General features: G+C 31.2%; 1 protein-coding gene across 1 annotated transcript; it reads right to left on the bottom strand.

Annotated features, from left to right (window-relative positions):
- Positions 1-1,030: 1,030 nt before the first annotated feature.
- Positions 1,031-12,978, bottom strand: LOC132715466 (kelch-like protein 12). The gene is made up of 8 exons (XM_060698469.1): positions 12,926-12,978; positions 10,915-11,117; positions 9,341-10,140; positions 8,831-9,021; positions 7,378-7,570; positions 3,339-3,536; positions 2,196-2,296; positions 1,031-1,428 (listed from the first exon to the last, which is right to left on the bottom strand). The coding sequence occupies exons 2-8, from the start codon at positions 11,056-11,058 to the stop codon at positions 1,094-1,096; spliced, it is 1,962 nt and encodes a 653-aa protein (XP_060554452.1). The 5' UTR covers positions 11,059-11,117; positions 12,926-12,978; the 3' UTR covers positions 1,031-1,093.
- Positions 12,979-16,832: the final 3,854 nt, after the last annotated feature.

Genomic DNA, 16,832 nt, shown 5'->3' with positions numbered 1-16,832 from the left:
AATGATAGCAATATTATCCTGCTCATTGGAATTCCGTTGTTTTAGCAAGTATAAAAATACATCTAGTTTGGTTTACTTAGTTTGTAAATGAGATGTGTATCCAGTAAGGACATTTTATGTTTATCAATTCCCTAATACAAATTCACATTCCGACTTCATAAAAGTTATGAATTCTTGATTTCAACTTCACAAATAAAAAATTTCAAGTAAATGAATACACATTTTAAATCTCATGAATCCACAATTTCAGTCTCAAATTTGTGACTATAAATCCACATTGTTTTGATTTGTGAAGTTGGAAATTGGAAAAAAAAAAAACTGAAATTATGTCTTCTTGAAGTTGAAATAATGAATTCATGATTTCACCTTCACAAATTCATGATTTCAACTTCATGAAAAACATGTAAATAATTATTTTCATCTCACTTTTGTAAATCAATTAAAGCATTATCACTCAGCTGTGCATATATTTTACAAGATGTCATTTATGTTAATATACAAACAGTGTAAAGACATGCTAAATGTTAGCATTACACTATAGGCGTACATATGAAAAGTGACTCTTTTTCATGTAAACAATTCTTATTTTGGATATCTGATAAAATGAATATTATATTTTTGAAACTTCATTACTAAATTTATTAAACATGTTGAATAAAATAATATTATTCTCACCTCACTCAGGCTCACATAATATAATTCTATTCAACTTGTTCAATAAATTCAGTACTGAATATACACTCATTCAATATCCCCTATGAGATTTTTCTTTCTTTTTTATTAAATTTATAAATAGTTGATAAAAAATATTTGCTATAGAAATATTATTCTATAATAAAAACAACAACAGGAAAAACTTACAAAAAACCTAAAGGTCCCAAATATTCCATTCTGAAGCTGAAATTCTATCTATTGAAATCAATTATTCAAAATGAAATTCAATTTTCAAAATTCATTCTGCTTATAAATACATGTATGAATTATATATCTTTATTCACTTTATTATGTCTGAATTAAGTTACTTTAGTACAGTACAGTACAGTATATAAACTATATAGCTTAAAAATCTAAGCTGGTTTTATCATCAGCACAGCTAACACTGTTGTCTGAGAGTGTCTCTTTGTATATTTGCTACAGCACAACCGAATGTGCTCATAACTGTAGGTAACTCTTGTCCTTCCACCCACATTTGTCTCCCTTTCTCCTCCTTTAACCAACATAACCCCGCCATCCAGCTTTTATCATCTTCTCCACCCACTATCAATATAGTTCCCCCATATTTAACCACCCCTGCTCCACAGAGGGCGTTAGGTAGTTCCGGACCAGCCGACCATGAGTTGCTGTCTACATCATAAATTTCGACAGAGCTTACACAGAACTCTGGCAAGAATTCTCTCTTCCATTTATCACTTATCTGCCCGTTTCCACCTAGTAAAATAAAAACATCTGCATGTATCATGAAATGTCACCTTCAAAATCAGTTAAAATGTCATATAACTTAACTAGAAATGTGTTCATAGAACAAAGGTGCCCCCACTCTCCACTTATGACTCTAGGTCAAATATTTTTTGGGCTACATGTGCCACAAGTTGAAATATAATCATCTTTTACTAAGTCAAGAAACTCTAGAAATACTTGATAAATCCACACGAAAATACCCAGGTGCACAACTACACTTGCTGAGCAACATTCCTGTAAAGTTTCATGATTCTAGGTCAAGTAAGTACTTTTAAAGTTTTTGAGCTACCTGCCGCACAAAATGGACAGATGGACGGAAGGATGGATGGATGGACTGACAAGGGTGAATCTAAATGCCCCCCTCCCCCCTATAGTGGGGGCACAAAAATTACAATTACTTTAATCCTGAACCTGCTGAATTAGACCTATGTGTCCCATAACTCCTACCAACTTAAAGAGGTCCACCAATACTCCATCTAAAGTAAGAAGACAACCAAAGGTATCTACGTACATCAGTCAATAAACAAAAACTTTAAGAGCAAAAGTGTAAAAACCTATTTTCCCACCAGTGACCATGATTTATCTGACCCCTTACTATATCCAAATTTGTTTGGTTATATATCTCGGAAGTTGATCAACCTTTCCTGGATAACTAACAAGTAATTACCGATTTATCTGCAAATAACCAACATAATTATGACTATTGTTGATCAAATTCAATGAGATGACAGTATTACCTATAACATAAATCTTCCCATGATGCACAACACTTCCTGCCAACACCCTAGCAACAGACATGGGAGTTAACTCTGTCCAGCTGTCTTCTACTGGGTCATACCTGAAAAGTACACAGTACTTCAAACATTTTTTTATCTGGCAAAATTCTCATAAGAACATATCAGAATTAAAAGAAATTCACTAAGTTCTAAAAGACTAGAAACTTAAAATTTGATTTTCTGACATAGATCTGTGCCACATGTTAGTGAAATTTTGAGCAATTTATGAGCAATTTATGACAATATAATATTTGTTTTGGAAAAATGTAGTAAGCAGCAAATGATGTGAAATTATCCACACAAGTTATTGGAGTAAACCTGCATCAAATGGAACATTAATCTCGAAAAATTATTTTCAGTTCCATCATGTCAAAAAGTCTCAGTAAAGTCTCTTTAATATATCAATGGATTATAAAATATAGCTAGTACAGGTAAGTATTATACTATAAGGTTATTATACAAATTGTTAATTTAGTTCCATACTGAATTCTACAAGACAAGTACACATCACACAGCTGTCAAATCTTCATTAGATGACATTCTAGCCAAGTCTAGTGTACAAGTCCAACAGAATCAGTATTTTACTGAAAACTGTTTAAATATCTTTTTACTTCACACAACAAAGTTTCAGACATTTTGACAGAACATTTTAATTTAGAGTAACAATAAGTTTTCTATATGGTTTTTAATTGGACCCTGAAATATTAAACAATGGTAGATGAGTACAATAGTGTGATAAGATAGGGATTCTTTTGACTCAGAAAACAAACATGAGACGCGATGATATACAATATTGATTTGGTACAGGCTTTTATGGACTGGGAAAATGAAAATGAGGCTAAATTTATAAAATTGTATCCGATAATGACTTATATTTGAAGATCATAATTATGGTGCAAATGATGGAAGTTCTCCGCTTACATTTCATAAGACGTGACTTTAATGTGGATATGTCATATGTATATTGTAGCTAGTTTGAATTTGACTCATTGACTATTGGTAATTTTAGCTGGTGTACTTAGGAGAATTAGTCAGTAAAAATCCATTCTTCAAACAATTGACAAGCCTTTTTTATAAACTTATTATGCTAAAAACTGATAATACCTGTAAGCTGTACTGACTACATCTGTGACTCCCTCCCCACCAAACACAAACAACTTCCCTTTTAAACTAACAGATGTTGTAAACCTTAATGGCTGTGGAAGAGGGGCAACAAGCGTCCACGTATTGGCCCTTGGATCATATTTTTCTACAGTGCTTAATGTTTCTGTCCCATCCATTCCACCTATAGCATATGCAAACCTGTAAGAAACATACAAATGATACATTCAAGAAAAATTATTCAGTATTTTGTGTGAAATTTACTAACTGATATTCAAAACACGGGCATAATCTGCTCTTTATTTATATATTTTTTTTTTTTTTTTTTGGAGGGGGGGGGGAATAATATTGATAATGCTATATATAACATTAAATATGTAAATTTTACCATACAAAGAATCACTACTGACAAGTAGTAAACAAAAGTGTAAGTATTGTGTTTCTTTCAGGAATGCCGGTTATGTTTTATATTTAAGAAATATTGTGATATTTGTGAACATTTGTTGAGTAGTGAAGTAGCCGCTGTACATTTATTTATTAAGATAATACAGTAACAGATTGAATGCAGATTATGAACTATAAGTATAATACTCATTGGATGCAAAAGTCAGGCAAAACCTAAATAAAGTAACATGTCTTTTATTTAGTTTTGTTTTGTAGCAATATACCAACATACATACATATGGGGGGTGGGTCAATATATAATGCAATATGAAGTACATTTTCTTATTGAGCTTGTAGTTCTTGTGTTGGTGTAAACAATGAAATGCTTCCAAGCATCTGCTTTCAAATGCTACTAAAATCATGTGCGATCAAGAACTTAATGTGACTTTTTCCTCTTTCCTAGACTGAAAAAAACATCCTGCAGGTCATCGCTACAAAAGTAGAAATAGACTTGTGTGGCTCATTGTACATTTATTGAAAGATACACCTAAGGAGAACTATGTTGAAGCATTTAAAAATTGGATTTAAATGTCTGAAACTTTGTATTTCTGTACAAGGAGATTATTTCAAAGGGTTGATATAGAAAATTTTAAAATATTTGTTGCCCTATTGATAAATTTATTGACTGTTTTGCAATACATATTGACCCACCCTTGTACATTTTATTCTAAAATGACTTCCAAGTACAGAATTTTTTTTCATCCTTTTGAGAAAAGCAAAAACATTCAATTTGATAGAATTTGTAAAACCATCATCAAAATTTGCAAAAAAATCTTCATTTCAAATTAATGTAAGCCACAGTATGTAAAAACAGTATATTAGATTACAGTCTAATGCTATTTGATTTTATTTATTTTATTTTATTTTTTGGGGGGGAGGTAAATTTCTGAATACATGTAGTACATGTATAAATAACATTTAACTTGTTTATCATATCAGTTTTCTCTAATATTCTTTTATTTAAATGAGCATGACATGTGTATATTAGAGTGGTAACCATGAGGATATAGGGCAAATTTAACAGGCACATGTTTAGATGATTAAACGTAGATGTATTTATTTAATGATTTTCATTAAAATCAACATAAGCCGAAAATGAGTTGATTCAGACAAATATCACAATATGAGGCAATTGTTTACAATTGAATTCAAAATTTGTAAACGTTTGGCAACTGGGAAAAGGTTTTTACTCCATGTGTGTTAAAAAAACACCCTCACTGTTAACAGGGTCTTTCTATTTGAAAGACCCTGCTGTTAAGTTACAATCTAATAAAACCTAACATTTTTATTGACATGTAAACTGGGTCTCTTTTTCAAGTTTACATAACATTCCCAATCACACTCATTATGTAGTATAGAAAGTGCACTATAAACTTAGAAAATCAGCCTTGTATAAATGACCTAGATAACTTTCATTTAACCTATTTAAATCAATAGCCAACAAAGGGAAAGAAGTATGTACAACATCAAATGACTATAACATATGACCATCACAAAACCAGTCGTATGTACCAGAACATGTATGTAACGTTACTGACATTGAAAATACACCAGATCTGAATGTGTAAAACTATAGCATAAAAACCAACAAAAAAACTTATACAAAATTTAATACACAAGTATTAACAAGTATTTTTCACCATTTGAAACAAGTATTTTTCATCATTTGAAACAAGTAATTTTCATCATTTGAAACAAGTATTTTTCATCATTTGAAACAAGTAATTTTCGAAACAAGTAATTTTCACCATTTGAAACAAGTATTTTTCATCATTTGAAACAAGTATTTTCATCATTTGAAACAAGTATTTTTCATCATTTGAAACAAGTAATTTTCATCATTCGAAACAAGTAATTTTCATCATTTGAAACAAGTAATTTTCATCATTTGAAACAAGTATTTTTCATCATTTGAAACAAGTCATTTTCTTCATTTGAAACAAGTAATTTTCATCATTTTAAAGAAGTATTTTTCACCATTTGAAAAAGGTATTTTTCACCATTTGAAACAAGTATTTTTCACCATTTAAAACAAGTATTTTTCATCATTTGAAACAAGTATTTTTCATCTTCTAAAACAAGCATTTTTCATCATTTGAAATGAGTATTTTTCACCATTTGAAACATTTTTTTTTTCATCATTTGAAACAAGTAATTTTCATCATTTGAAACAGGGTCTTGAAACACGCTATGTAAAACCTTCTCGCTACAATTAAACATGTCTCGGTATAAATTGGTATAGTTTGTTATAAGCAAATTATGTAAGAAAAGGGCGAATTTTAAATACAAGAGCAAAAAATGAAAACTTTAACGACATGATGTTATTTAAAAATCTTTAAACTTCTGAAAAAAGGATAAATATTTCAGGAAATGATGTTTTTAAAGCCATCTTTGTTAAAAATCATAGATTGTTTGTTCAGAATATTTGCCGATAATCGGCGCCATTTTGAAAATGCACCAAATTAAACATCAAATATTTGCAAATAACATCGTAAAATATCATAATAGCTTTACATGATACGATTTAATAACATCTTTTCTCTGTAAAATCTATTTCTATTTTGTCATTGAACAATGCATAAATTTAAAAAAAGCTCATGAAACTCGGGCCTATTTTCAAATATGAGCAGTAGATTTTTACCTTGACACCGGGAACGAAAAATTTCTAATTTCATTGCAAATCTATAAAATTGTTACTTTTAAGTAAAAACTGATAATATAATGTAGTCAGAGTTAGTTTGTAGTAATTTTTGATTGATTTAACAAAACTTTATCTTATAATTTGATTTTTGAATGGTGATGTGCTATGTCATATCACGGTCGGTAGATATAAAATCCAATCACGTGACTCAACCGAGACAGCATTTTTCGTAAAATTGGTCTGTCTCCAGACCATTCTATTTGAAAGATCCTGTTTGAAACAAGTAATTTTCACCATTTGAAACAAGTAATTTTCACCATTTGAAACAAGTAATTTTCACCATTTGAAACAAGTAATTTTCACCATTTGAAACAAGTAATTTTCACCATTTGAAACAAGTAATTTTCATCATTTGAAAAATCAAAATCACAATTAATAAACTCCTTATAATTTTTTTCAATCACTTTTGAGTTTGTCTGAAAGAAAGTTCCACAAACCAAGAACAATGCTGACAGATAATCTAAATACCTGTATGAAAACACCTAATAAACATGTATTACATGACTAGTACAGTATGTTGAAAGAAAAAGCAAATGTGAGTCTGAAATTCTAAAAGTAAAGTGACTGAAGCTGTAAAAATAAAACCAGAAGTAAACTAGAAGGGGTTTTGTCACAAAAACATATGTCTCCCAAAACTATGGATGGTCACTCATGTGAAGTTTCATTGAAATCCCACCAGGAGCTTGACTTGTGAAGGCCGGACAAGATTTTTCTATTTATAGCTCTGACGGCCACTTTGTACAGCTAAGCGGAACGTGCCGGTGGTATGGTTCTGATCACTCCTAAAAATTTTGGTTGAAATCCCATCAGTAGTTTGAACTGTGAAGGTCAGACAAGAAGACAAAAACAATATGTCTCCGAAAATATATTTCATTATTCATAAACGACAAGACTTACCCATCAACAATGGTTAAGTTAAACATTGACCTGGATACATTCATTCTCATCTTTTGTATCCATGACGCTGACGACTGGTCGTATATGTAGAACAGATTTGAAACCCCTTCGGTCGTTATCGAGCCCCGGTAATTTATCTTACGTATTGAACCCCCAGCAAGGTAGATCTGATTGTCTCCAGTGATGGCACAGCCTGGTGTATGATAACAAAATGTTGGAATTACTTTAGTTTTGTACAATATATGAGCCACATCTCGACAAAACCAAAATAGTGGGTTTGCCACTGGCATAGATCCAGACCAGCCTCCGCCTCCGCGCAGTCTGATCAGGATCCATGCTGTTCGCTATCAGTTTCTCTGCTTGTAATAGGGATTGTAAGCGAACAGCATGGATCCTGATCAGACTGCGCGGATGCGCAAGCTGGTCTGGATCCATGCCTGTCTCAAACGCATTACGTTGGTCTTGACATGACATTGCTCAATTATTATTGTGGTACACTTCTTGTATAAATGAATTAAAAGCAAAATTCTCTTGAATATTTATGTACATGTACATAGTAAAATTTCAAAGACATCAACTTGGGAAGCATCGTATTTAAAACACAGAATATAAACAAGGGTTTGATTTTGTCAGATATAGACTTGTAAAATGATAGTATGTTAGTGGATGCAAAATGATATACATGCATTAACAAACAAGAGCTGTCAGAGGAGTCATCAGGCTTGGCTAATAAAATACTGTAGACAAAACTACAGGAAAAATATCAATTACGGCATACATTTTTTGTAAATATATTTCTGTACTAGAATGGAAAAAGGAACTGAAGTTTTTTTTGCACCACATAATATGTGACTATGTCAATAAAAGTTAAAAGAACATTTCTATGCTCTAATGGAAAAGACAACAATTTGAAATCTGAAGTCAATCCCTTCAGACAGCAAAAAGTATATAAAGTTTTTAAAGTAAAATTATGAGCTGAAAGTTGAAATAACTCTTGAAATAAAGATCCTAGTCTTATAAACCTTTTCACATTACTATGATATGGTAGTTGATATAAAACTTTAATCAAAACTTTGAAGAGAAGTAAATCCTTTAGGAAATAAAGATGTCAGAGTAAATAATAAGTTCAAGGGGGGGATAATTCTTGAAATATTTATACTAGAGTTATGAATCTTGTCATACATGACATGATAATAAGGACCATATATTTGAAGTTTGAAGTAGATACCTTAAGAAATAAAGAAGTTATAGCTTAAAAACACACCATGTTTTAAATTTTGAAACAAAGAATTTAGATAAAAAAAATATGATATTTTGGAAAATTCTTAATAATTCTATATATAGACTAAGATTTGCTCGTGATACCTTAAAAAAAGAAACAATTACAACATTGTAGTGTCATACTGAATAATTATTTTGCGAAATCAAATACAAACTGGTTTTACATAGTTACCTGGAGTATACAGACTTTGAGGCAGTTTACAAAGAAAGACAACCTCCCCTGTTTTTGGTAGCAAAACTTCAATACTGTTATACTTTTTTAGAGAATCCTCGGTGTAAGGGTTGGCAATGATCATGACCCCTCTTTCATACTGCATTCCTTTCCGAGGCATCAAATTCAGGTCCATTTCCTGATGCCTATCCCTGTAAAACATTTAGGTGTGTTTTGGATCATGGTTATAAAGAAACTTAAGTTTTTTGTCAGTTTGTAAAACAAGAGTTACTGCCCCTGAAGAAAGCATTATATATTCAACAATCACCAAGGATGATACCTGTGATCATTGTTTGAAAAAAAAGAAGCCTAATGTGAAGAAGGGAAGGCAACTTAAGGTCTTCCTCCACTAAAAAATCTGAAAATTTACGATATGACCTTCACTATGTTGTACATGTGACTTAAAATCCAACAAACATTGACAAAAACAACAAACTTTATAATAAGACTTTGAACTTTTAAATCACTTACCTAAGCATGTGATAGTACTTAACATTGTCAAGCGTTTCGTTTAAGGTTTCGCACTCCTTCAACATTGTGTTACAGTCTATCCTGTCACAGAAATAGTAAGAATTTATGTTAGCAAATCGAACACAGTCCATCACGTCTCCTAAGTGCTTTTTCCGTTCTGTTAAGTTATTTTTGACCCAATTTAAACATGCCTCATACATGATCTCTTCCTGGGCAACCTCAATATTATCATCACTTGTAATTTCTATCAATTTATCTGCCGGCAATGCTAGAAATTCTTGATTTTGGCATAATACTGAAAATTGTTTGTTTATAATTTCTTTGGCCTTTGCAGCCAATCCGGTGCACTCATGAGCTTTCGCGAAAAAATACACACCAATGCAGTTGGAGACTGTTATGTGACGCCGCATAAAATCAGCACATCCTGCCCGTAAAGGAAGCAACTGAAACCTGTTTGCAGCAGACAGTAAGTCTTGGACAGTTTCTTCAGTCATACAAACCTCTCCTGTATAAATATAGTCTAGTACAAGCTCCATTGTCAAGCTGTCAATCTCTTTCAGAGTTATCTTTTCTTTCTGGCTTTCAGACATGGACGTCGAAAACAAAGCCATGAAAAACGGACTTGATATTGCCAAAACATTTTTATGACAGAAAAATTCCCTTCCATCGACAACAAGTGTAATGTCAACAAACTCTTGGTCCTTATACAGTTTTGAAAATCCTTTCAATAAATTTGTTCCCCACTCGTGGTCAAGAAATTTGTTCTCAGCTGACTTCTCTAAAGATCCAGCTTCAGTGATCTAAAACATATAACATAGTTATGAATGAGAAAGGTAATTTTTTATTTTGTTTGATGTTTTGTAATTGTACAAATATATTCATATCATATACGTATCTGCAAGTTGTTTACATGTGGATATTTTCATACATCAAAAAGTAACCATTTCAGAAAGTTTTGCATGTAAAGCTGACCAGTAAACGTAAATATTCTTCATATTAACAATGAAAAAATTAAAAAAAAACATGATAACTTTTATTTGATACTAATTAAGCATGGTTGAGAAAAAATAACATCAAGTAAAGCAAAACAAATATCTTTATCTTACCAATATTGATTTCTTTCCTTTTCATTACACTCACAAATTATGGAAAAATTAGGCCTAAAAAAATTGTTTTGTTCGGGTCACCCAACCCTACGCCGACCCTATCTTTTTTTCGTGTCCAAAAAAAAAAAAAAAAAAAATCCGACCTACCCTACCTATTCCTTGAGAGCATTTTACCCTAACAAAACAATTTTTTTTTAGGCCTTACACTAAATGGTAATATATCATTGTTCAGATGGGTTTTTTTTAATGCACATCTAAACTTCAAATTGCACTATATTTTACCAAATGCTCTCAAAGTCAAGATATATATTTCCTAAACATGCCTCAATCTTTTTGACAGTGCAATAATGAATAAATGATAGCTGCTTAAACTTAACAATTGATACTGGTATCCCTTAACCTGAAAATGGACAGTTTCACTTTCAAAGTTAGACAAGCCTGTTCCCTAAATTTAATGGGGTAAAATACCTGTGATAACTGGGAAAGTTGAGAGTCATTTAATATGGAGCTTGTTGTCACAGCACTGTCCTCCATCTTGTTTGAACTGCAATGAAAATTCACTGTGACATTCAGTAGCTTCTTTAATATTCTCTGTACTATGTGTTTCTTCATGCAGTTGACTGAAACTCGGTTACCTTGACATGACAGCTAGCTCATCTCATTAGAGGGTCCTAAAAACAAATAAAAATACTTCTATGACAGATAATGAACAAACAAAAGGTTGTCTACCAACCTATAATAATAGGTTAAACTCTTCAGAAAAGTCTGGGGCCTTGTGCATTATCTATTACTGAAATGTGAAAAAAACAACAACTAAGAACCATACTCCCCCCCCCCCCCCATCTAGAGTCACTGCAAGTGCCAGACTCGACTTTTTCTTATTTCTAGATCATATATGAATTATTCCACATGTCAGTTTTGTCATAAGTTTTGTCATTTTGGCTAAGTATGGCTTGGATCAAATTAGTCCATTGTTTAAATGAAGTTTGGCAATTAAACAAGGATTCATATATATGTTTGTGAAATATGAAAAAATCATAAAGCAATAACAATATATGCCCATAATTCTCAGTGTGGAAGTTTGTATAAAATGTGTTGATGAATGAAGAAATAGCACATGCTCCCCTGCCACTGTAAGATGATTCACCAATTTTATCATTTGATATTACTAACTAGCTATTTTTCTTCTAGAAAACTTAGTTAATAAAGCCAATCCCTATCCCATTTCAGGACTCATGCTGGCAGGAGCCAATGAGCAAGAATTGGCTCAAACTTATGAAAGTATATGGCTTTCTGAATCTCCAGTCTAAATTTAGCATTCGCTATTTTAAGAATGTCCAGAAGTTTAACGATAGCGTGAAAATTGGAGACTAGCGGGAAAGCCCAATTATCACCGAAGCGCTCAAAGGATTGTGGGTCTGAATCGGACTCTCGTCTATTTTCGGAGTTTCTTATCCGTTGTATTTATATCTGTGCTGTAATACAAAATGTAGTGACTTTTCAGAGATATATCACAGTGATTTAACAGTGATGGTTCCAGTTCCACATTGATGGTTCTGACTTCAAAAACTTTATCTATCTATCTTCTTATTAATATATCTTCCTTTAATGTCAAACTCCTTGCGATTTTTAACATTTTTTCTTTTGTAAGATGTGGCATAGTCAAGTACCCCGAATACCTTACGCTACCACAGTGATAAAGCATAACGAATGCTTTACTGTATCACAATATTTGCAAGTGGTAAATATAGATTTACTAGGTTACATTCTGCTATGTTAATTTTAGAAACATTTTTTAAAATGTCCCAGAAATCTGTATGGAAATTATGGCATGTATGATTAATGTACTGATTACTTTTATATCTATGAATTTACTTAATTTAGGTAGACTATTACATGTACTTTATACATAGAATTAAAATAAGTAAATAACTCCAAGCATAAAATTACTACAATGTATTTGTTTAAGTTTTATTTTTTAGCGTGGGTTAGTCCAAAATACTGCATCCCTTTGGTGTATTCTTAGTATTGTGTTCAAGGATCGTATCCGAAGTTTGACAGAAAGGGGCGAGAAGATGCAAATGATTCTGACAGTACAAAATGTACATAATTTACAAGTATTATTCCCATTTAAATGTCAAGCTACATGATCTGTCACATCCTTTTCTCCAGGAACACAAAATCACTAAATAGATCAAAAATACAGTGCTAATATCAGAAATTATCTTTTTTTTTTCATGAGAATGAAATATTAACCGACAAAATAAGGTTGTTAGTAAAAAAATATATCCGAATTTTGCAATGTCCGACTACTTCTCACTCAAACAAATATTAATATCATAATTCAATGAATCTAGAAAAAAACGCTTTATTTTAAAACAAAGGTGGCTATTTTTACAAGCATATTTCAAGAAAATCTGATCGAAAAAAATATAATATTTACTTAAAATTTGCAATTAATAACTAATTAAGCGAGTACCTTGTTCAAGTAAGTTAGACAACTCTTGCTAGAAAGACATACCACTAATTTCCAAATACAACGTACGATAATTTGTCCGGAACTTCTTTAGTTAAGTGACGGCTCCGAACGGATTAAGACATGATCCGTTGGAGCCAACCAAATGTATTATAAATCAGTGCTACAATTAAACATGTCTCGCTATAACTCGGTAATAAATACGCAAATTATGTAAGTGTTGAAGAAAACGGTGAAAATTAAATACAATTTAGGCAAAAATGAAAATTCTAACGACATGTTCTGTAAAATTCTTTAGCTTGTCAATAAAGGATATAAATATTTCAGAAAATAATGTTTTTTAAAGCCATATCTGTTGAAAAAAACATACATTGCTTGTTATGAATATTTGCCGATAAACGGTGCCATTTTGAAAATGCATCAATTTAAACATCAAATATTTGTAATTATCGCATGGCTGTGAGCTTTTCCTTTGTTCTTTCTAACCCATTATACTCAGTACACTTCAATGAGCATTTCAAAACTGTATTGATATATAACAGTACAGTTTTTTCATTGATTCATATAGGAAAAAAACTCGACTGTTATATATCGGTCGAGTTTTTTTCGCACCTTGTATATATCAATACAGTTTTTTCATAGAGGCAGTAGCAAAAAAAACATAAAATAATAAAAAATGAAATCAATAAAATAAAATAAAATAAATATATAAATACAACGAAAAATATAATCAAAGATAATTAATGAAATGAAAAAAAGCCCTTAAATCTTAAATCAATCTTGGTAACAGTATACAATCCGCCTCTTATATTGGATGTCTTTTGTTTATTTTTTTTGCGGCAGCGAAAACAACTTGAAAAACTGCCTTATGATAAATAACGGTAATGTAGCTAACGATTAATTTATTTATTTGTTTCTATACAAAAAAAAACATTATGCCATTGCGATAAAACAGTTATAGTACATGAAACTCGTTAGTTACGGGGGTATAACACTGGCTGGGGCGACATCTCGGGATGTTTCTGCAAAAAAAATTGTCTCGGCCTAACGGCCTCGCCATTTTTTAGCAGAAACATCCCTTGATGTCGCCCCAGCCAGTGTTATACCCTCGTAACTAACTCGTTTCATATACTATAACTATTACATAACATCGTAAAATGTTATAAAGATTTTACATGATACGATTAAATAACATTTCTATTTGAAAGACCATGCTCTCAAATAACTTCTGTCCCAGTCTCAATTAAAATATAGTTCAGTTGCCATACCCACATAACTCACATCCGTACAATAGTCATGGTATATCTGTGCAACATTTTTTAATTTTTATCAGGCTAAACAGTTCTTGCACCCCTATTTTTGCCTTTAAAATGTAACCACTTTTACTGTTAATAAAGAATACCAAAATATACTTAATTATACTCATATCTGCCATTTCTTATTCTTATCTTTGTTTTATCTTTTTTCAATTCAAAACTTTACTGCATACTTGTTTATAGCAAAGTGCATGTTATCACGTACATTAATGGCATCAGTTAAAATTATTTAACAAACAAGCAACACACATGGATTTTATCAGAAGAATATAAAACTTCTTATAAATAAGTATTCTTTTTTCATAAATAAAAATTGTAAATACTGAACACATTTGATAAATTTAATTTTTTAGAAAGCTAGCATGATATATAAATTTGCCAAAACCATTGATGGCGGTTTATTAAGACATTATCATTGATTCGGACATAACTTTAATTAAAGCTGTCAGACATTAAGTTGATGAATTTTCGTTTTGTTTTGTCGAACAAGTGTAGTATTACTCATTAAGTAAATCGGAAATCTTATTCGGGAAAATCAGAAAAACTGAAAAAAACTGATGCTCACTGTATATTGATTAAATTGGTAATTTTTCTTACACTAACGTTAAATGTCTGGAATGTTACTGTATCGTTCATGTTCTACAGTTCAATTGTGGGACGAAGTGCTGATTCTAGATAAAATTATTCTATACGTAGGTTCTTTCATAACAATTTTTTTCTATATAGACTGTATGTTTTGAACAAATTATCAAGTCATACCATTGTTCCGCGATATAAGCTAAGAATTTAATATTTCATTAAATGAAAATCTATTTGCGTGTTAAACTGGTTTTTCCAGGCCAATTAAAATTTGTTTAACGCTGTAAGCCTAATTTATACAATAATACAACAGACCATGGTCAGCATATATCTTTAAAAAAAGAAAACTTTTTTTTAAATATTTTAAAACAATAATACTTTTGTCCAAAATTAATATTGTCATTTATTTTTTGTTCAATATACATTGCCACACTGGTGTTCGCCCAAGTGCGGAAGTTTGTCCAAAACTAGCTTACAATACGTCTATAACTTCGACAGCCGGTGCTGTGTGTTCCATAATAATTTAGTGTTGGTGATACAAGAGAATAGAAATGTTTTGCTGGCTACAAAACAGGTATATCTGATGCTTGTTATGAAGCGTGAATCACGCTTATTGTGCTATTCGCTCCCGTGTTCTAGTCCAATTTAGTGCTCGCCAATTTTTTTAAGCCAATCACCGACGAGGATTTTTCAAATTTTCAGGTCACAAATCTTAATAGAACAGATTTTATATAAACTGGACGTTTTATATTATAAAACGCAAGTGGGCGGAGCACTAAGCCGGTTAGAGTGCATATTGGATGTTCTTCGTAAATAAGAAAGCTACAGTCGCTTCGCAAGCTCCGCTCCTTTTTAGCTTTCTTATTTACGAAGAACACCCAATATGCACTTTAACCTATACTTACATTTTTACCTGGGACAGAATATTCAAAATATTCTGTCCCAGGGGTTTATGTACGTGTACACATACGAGTTTAAAGGATTCAACAACTTCTAACTTTGTGTTATTTCGTTAAAAAAAATCGTAATTAAAAATATATTTATTTTGGTTTTTATTAATATTTAATAATCTGCCTTACATTTTAAGCATTACTGAATTATTCTACTTTAAGTATTACGGAATTATTCTTTTTAAAGTATTACGAAATTATTCTATACAATAACGTTTGTAACGTTTTACGGTTTTTGGAACAAAGTAAAACATCATCTGCAAACAACAGTAAACATATTTGAACATTCCAAGATTAATAATTCCGTTTAAATTATTTAGTGTATTATCCAAAATATCGGTAAGGAGAAAAAAGGCTCAGAACTGCTTGTTTTACTCCGAAATATGAATTGATATGGGTTGACTAAACGTAATTATAACGAATTGATGATTTAATGCTCAAAGGTATACATAGACCATAATGCAATAATAAATTTTAAATTTCAAGCAATAGAATTACAAGATCAACTGTTTCAAAAAAATTTCCCAGTCGAGAAAAGCAACGGTCATTTTTTTAAAAAATTATTTGATAATGATTTCGTTATAATGGAATAGGGTACAATTAAATAGGGTGGATTGACTCTGCTGAAATCCGTATTTTATTATCAAATTGTCGTGTTTCCCCCTTTTTAATAAAATGCACGTTACTTACAATATATGAATGATAAAGGGCCTACTTTTTTGTCTTCTTGGCTTTCGCCTTCAAATACAGGTATGATTAGTCTTTCAGTTCAGTTTTCTGGGAAGTATCTTTATTAAATATTTTGGAATAGTGAACATGTCGAGAAAATCATGATGTATATATTACAGATCAATATGTTGATTTATATGTTGTCATTACATGTATATAACTGCATTCTTATATATTTATCTAAATTAAATACTAGTTTATATATATGTTACCTCCTCCCATATAGATTATTTTTGGAATGTATGGGTGTCACATTGCATTTTGTTAAGTAAATGTACTGTTCTTTGTATGTATATATTTGTGCTATGTTTATCCTCATCGACTTTTCAGCCTAAT

Source organism: Ruditapes philippinarum, unplaced genomic scaffold, assembly GCF_026571515.1.
Source record: "Ruditapes philippinarum isolate M1 unplaced genomic scaffold, ASM2657151v2 ctg791_1_1_1_1, whole genome shotgun sequence".
Lineage (NCBI taxonomy): Eukaryota > Metazoa > Mollusca > Bivalvia > Venerida > Veneridae > Ruditapes > Ruditapes philippinarum.
This window is presented reverse-complemented; position numbering and strand designations above follow the sequence as displayed.

Bases quoted from the DNA above. Each gene is read 5' to 3' on its own strand.
- LOC132715466 (XM_060698469.1), bottom strand. From the start codon at position 11,058: ATGAAGAAACACATAGTACAGAGAATATTAAAGAAGCTACTGAATGTC. The intron at 10,141-10,914 runs GTATTTTACCCC...TATATGTTTTAG, and splicing joins AACTTTCCCAGTTATCACAG to ATCACTGAAGCTGGATCTTT. The intron at 1,429-2,195 runs GTAATACTGTCA...TTATTTTACTAG, and splicing joins TGGGAAGATTTATGTTATAG to GTGGAAACGGGCAGATAAGT.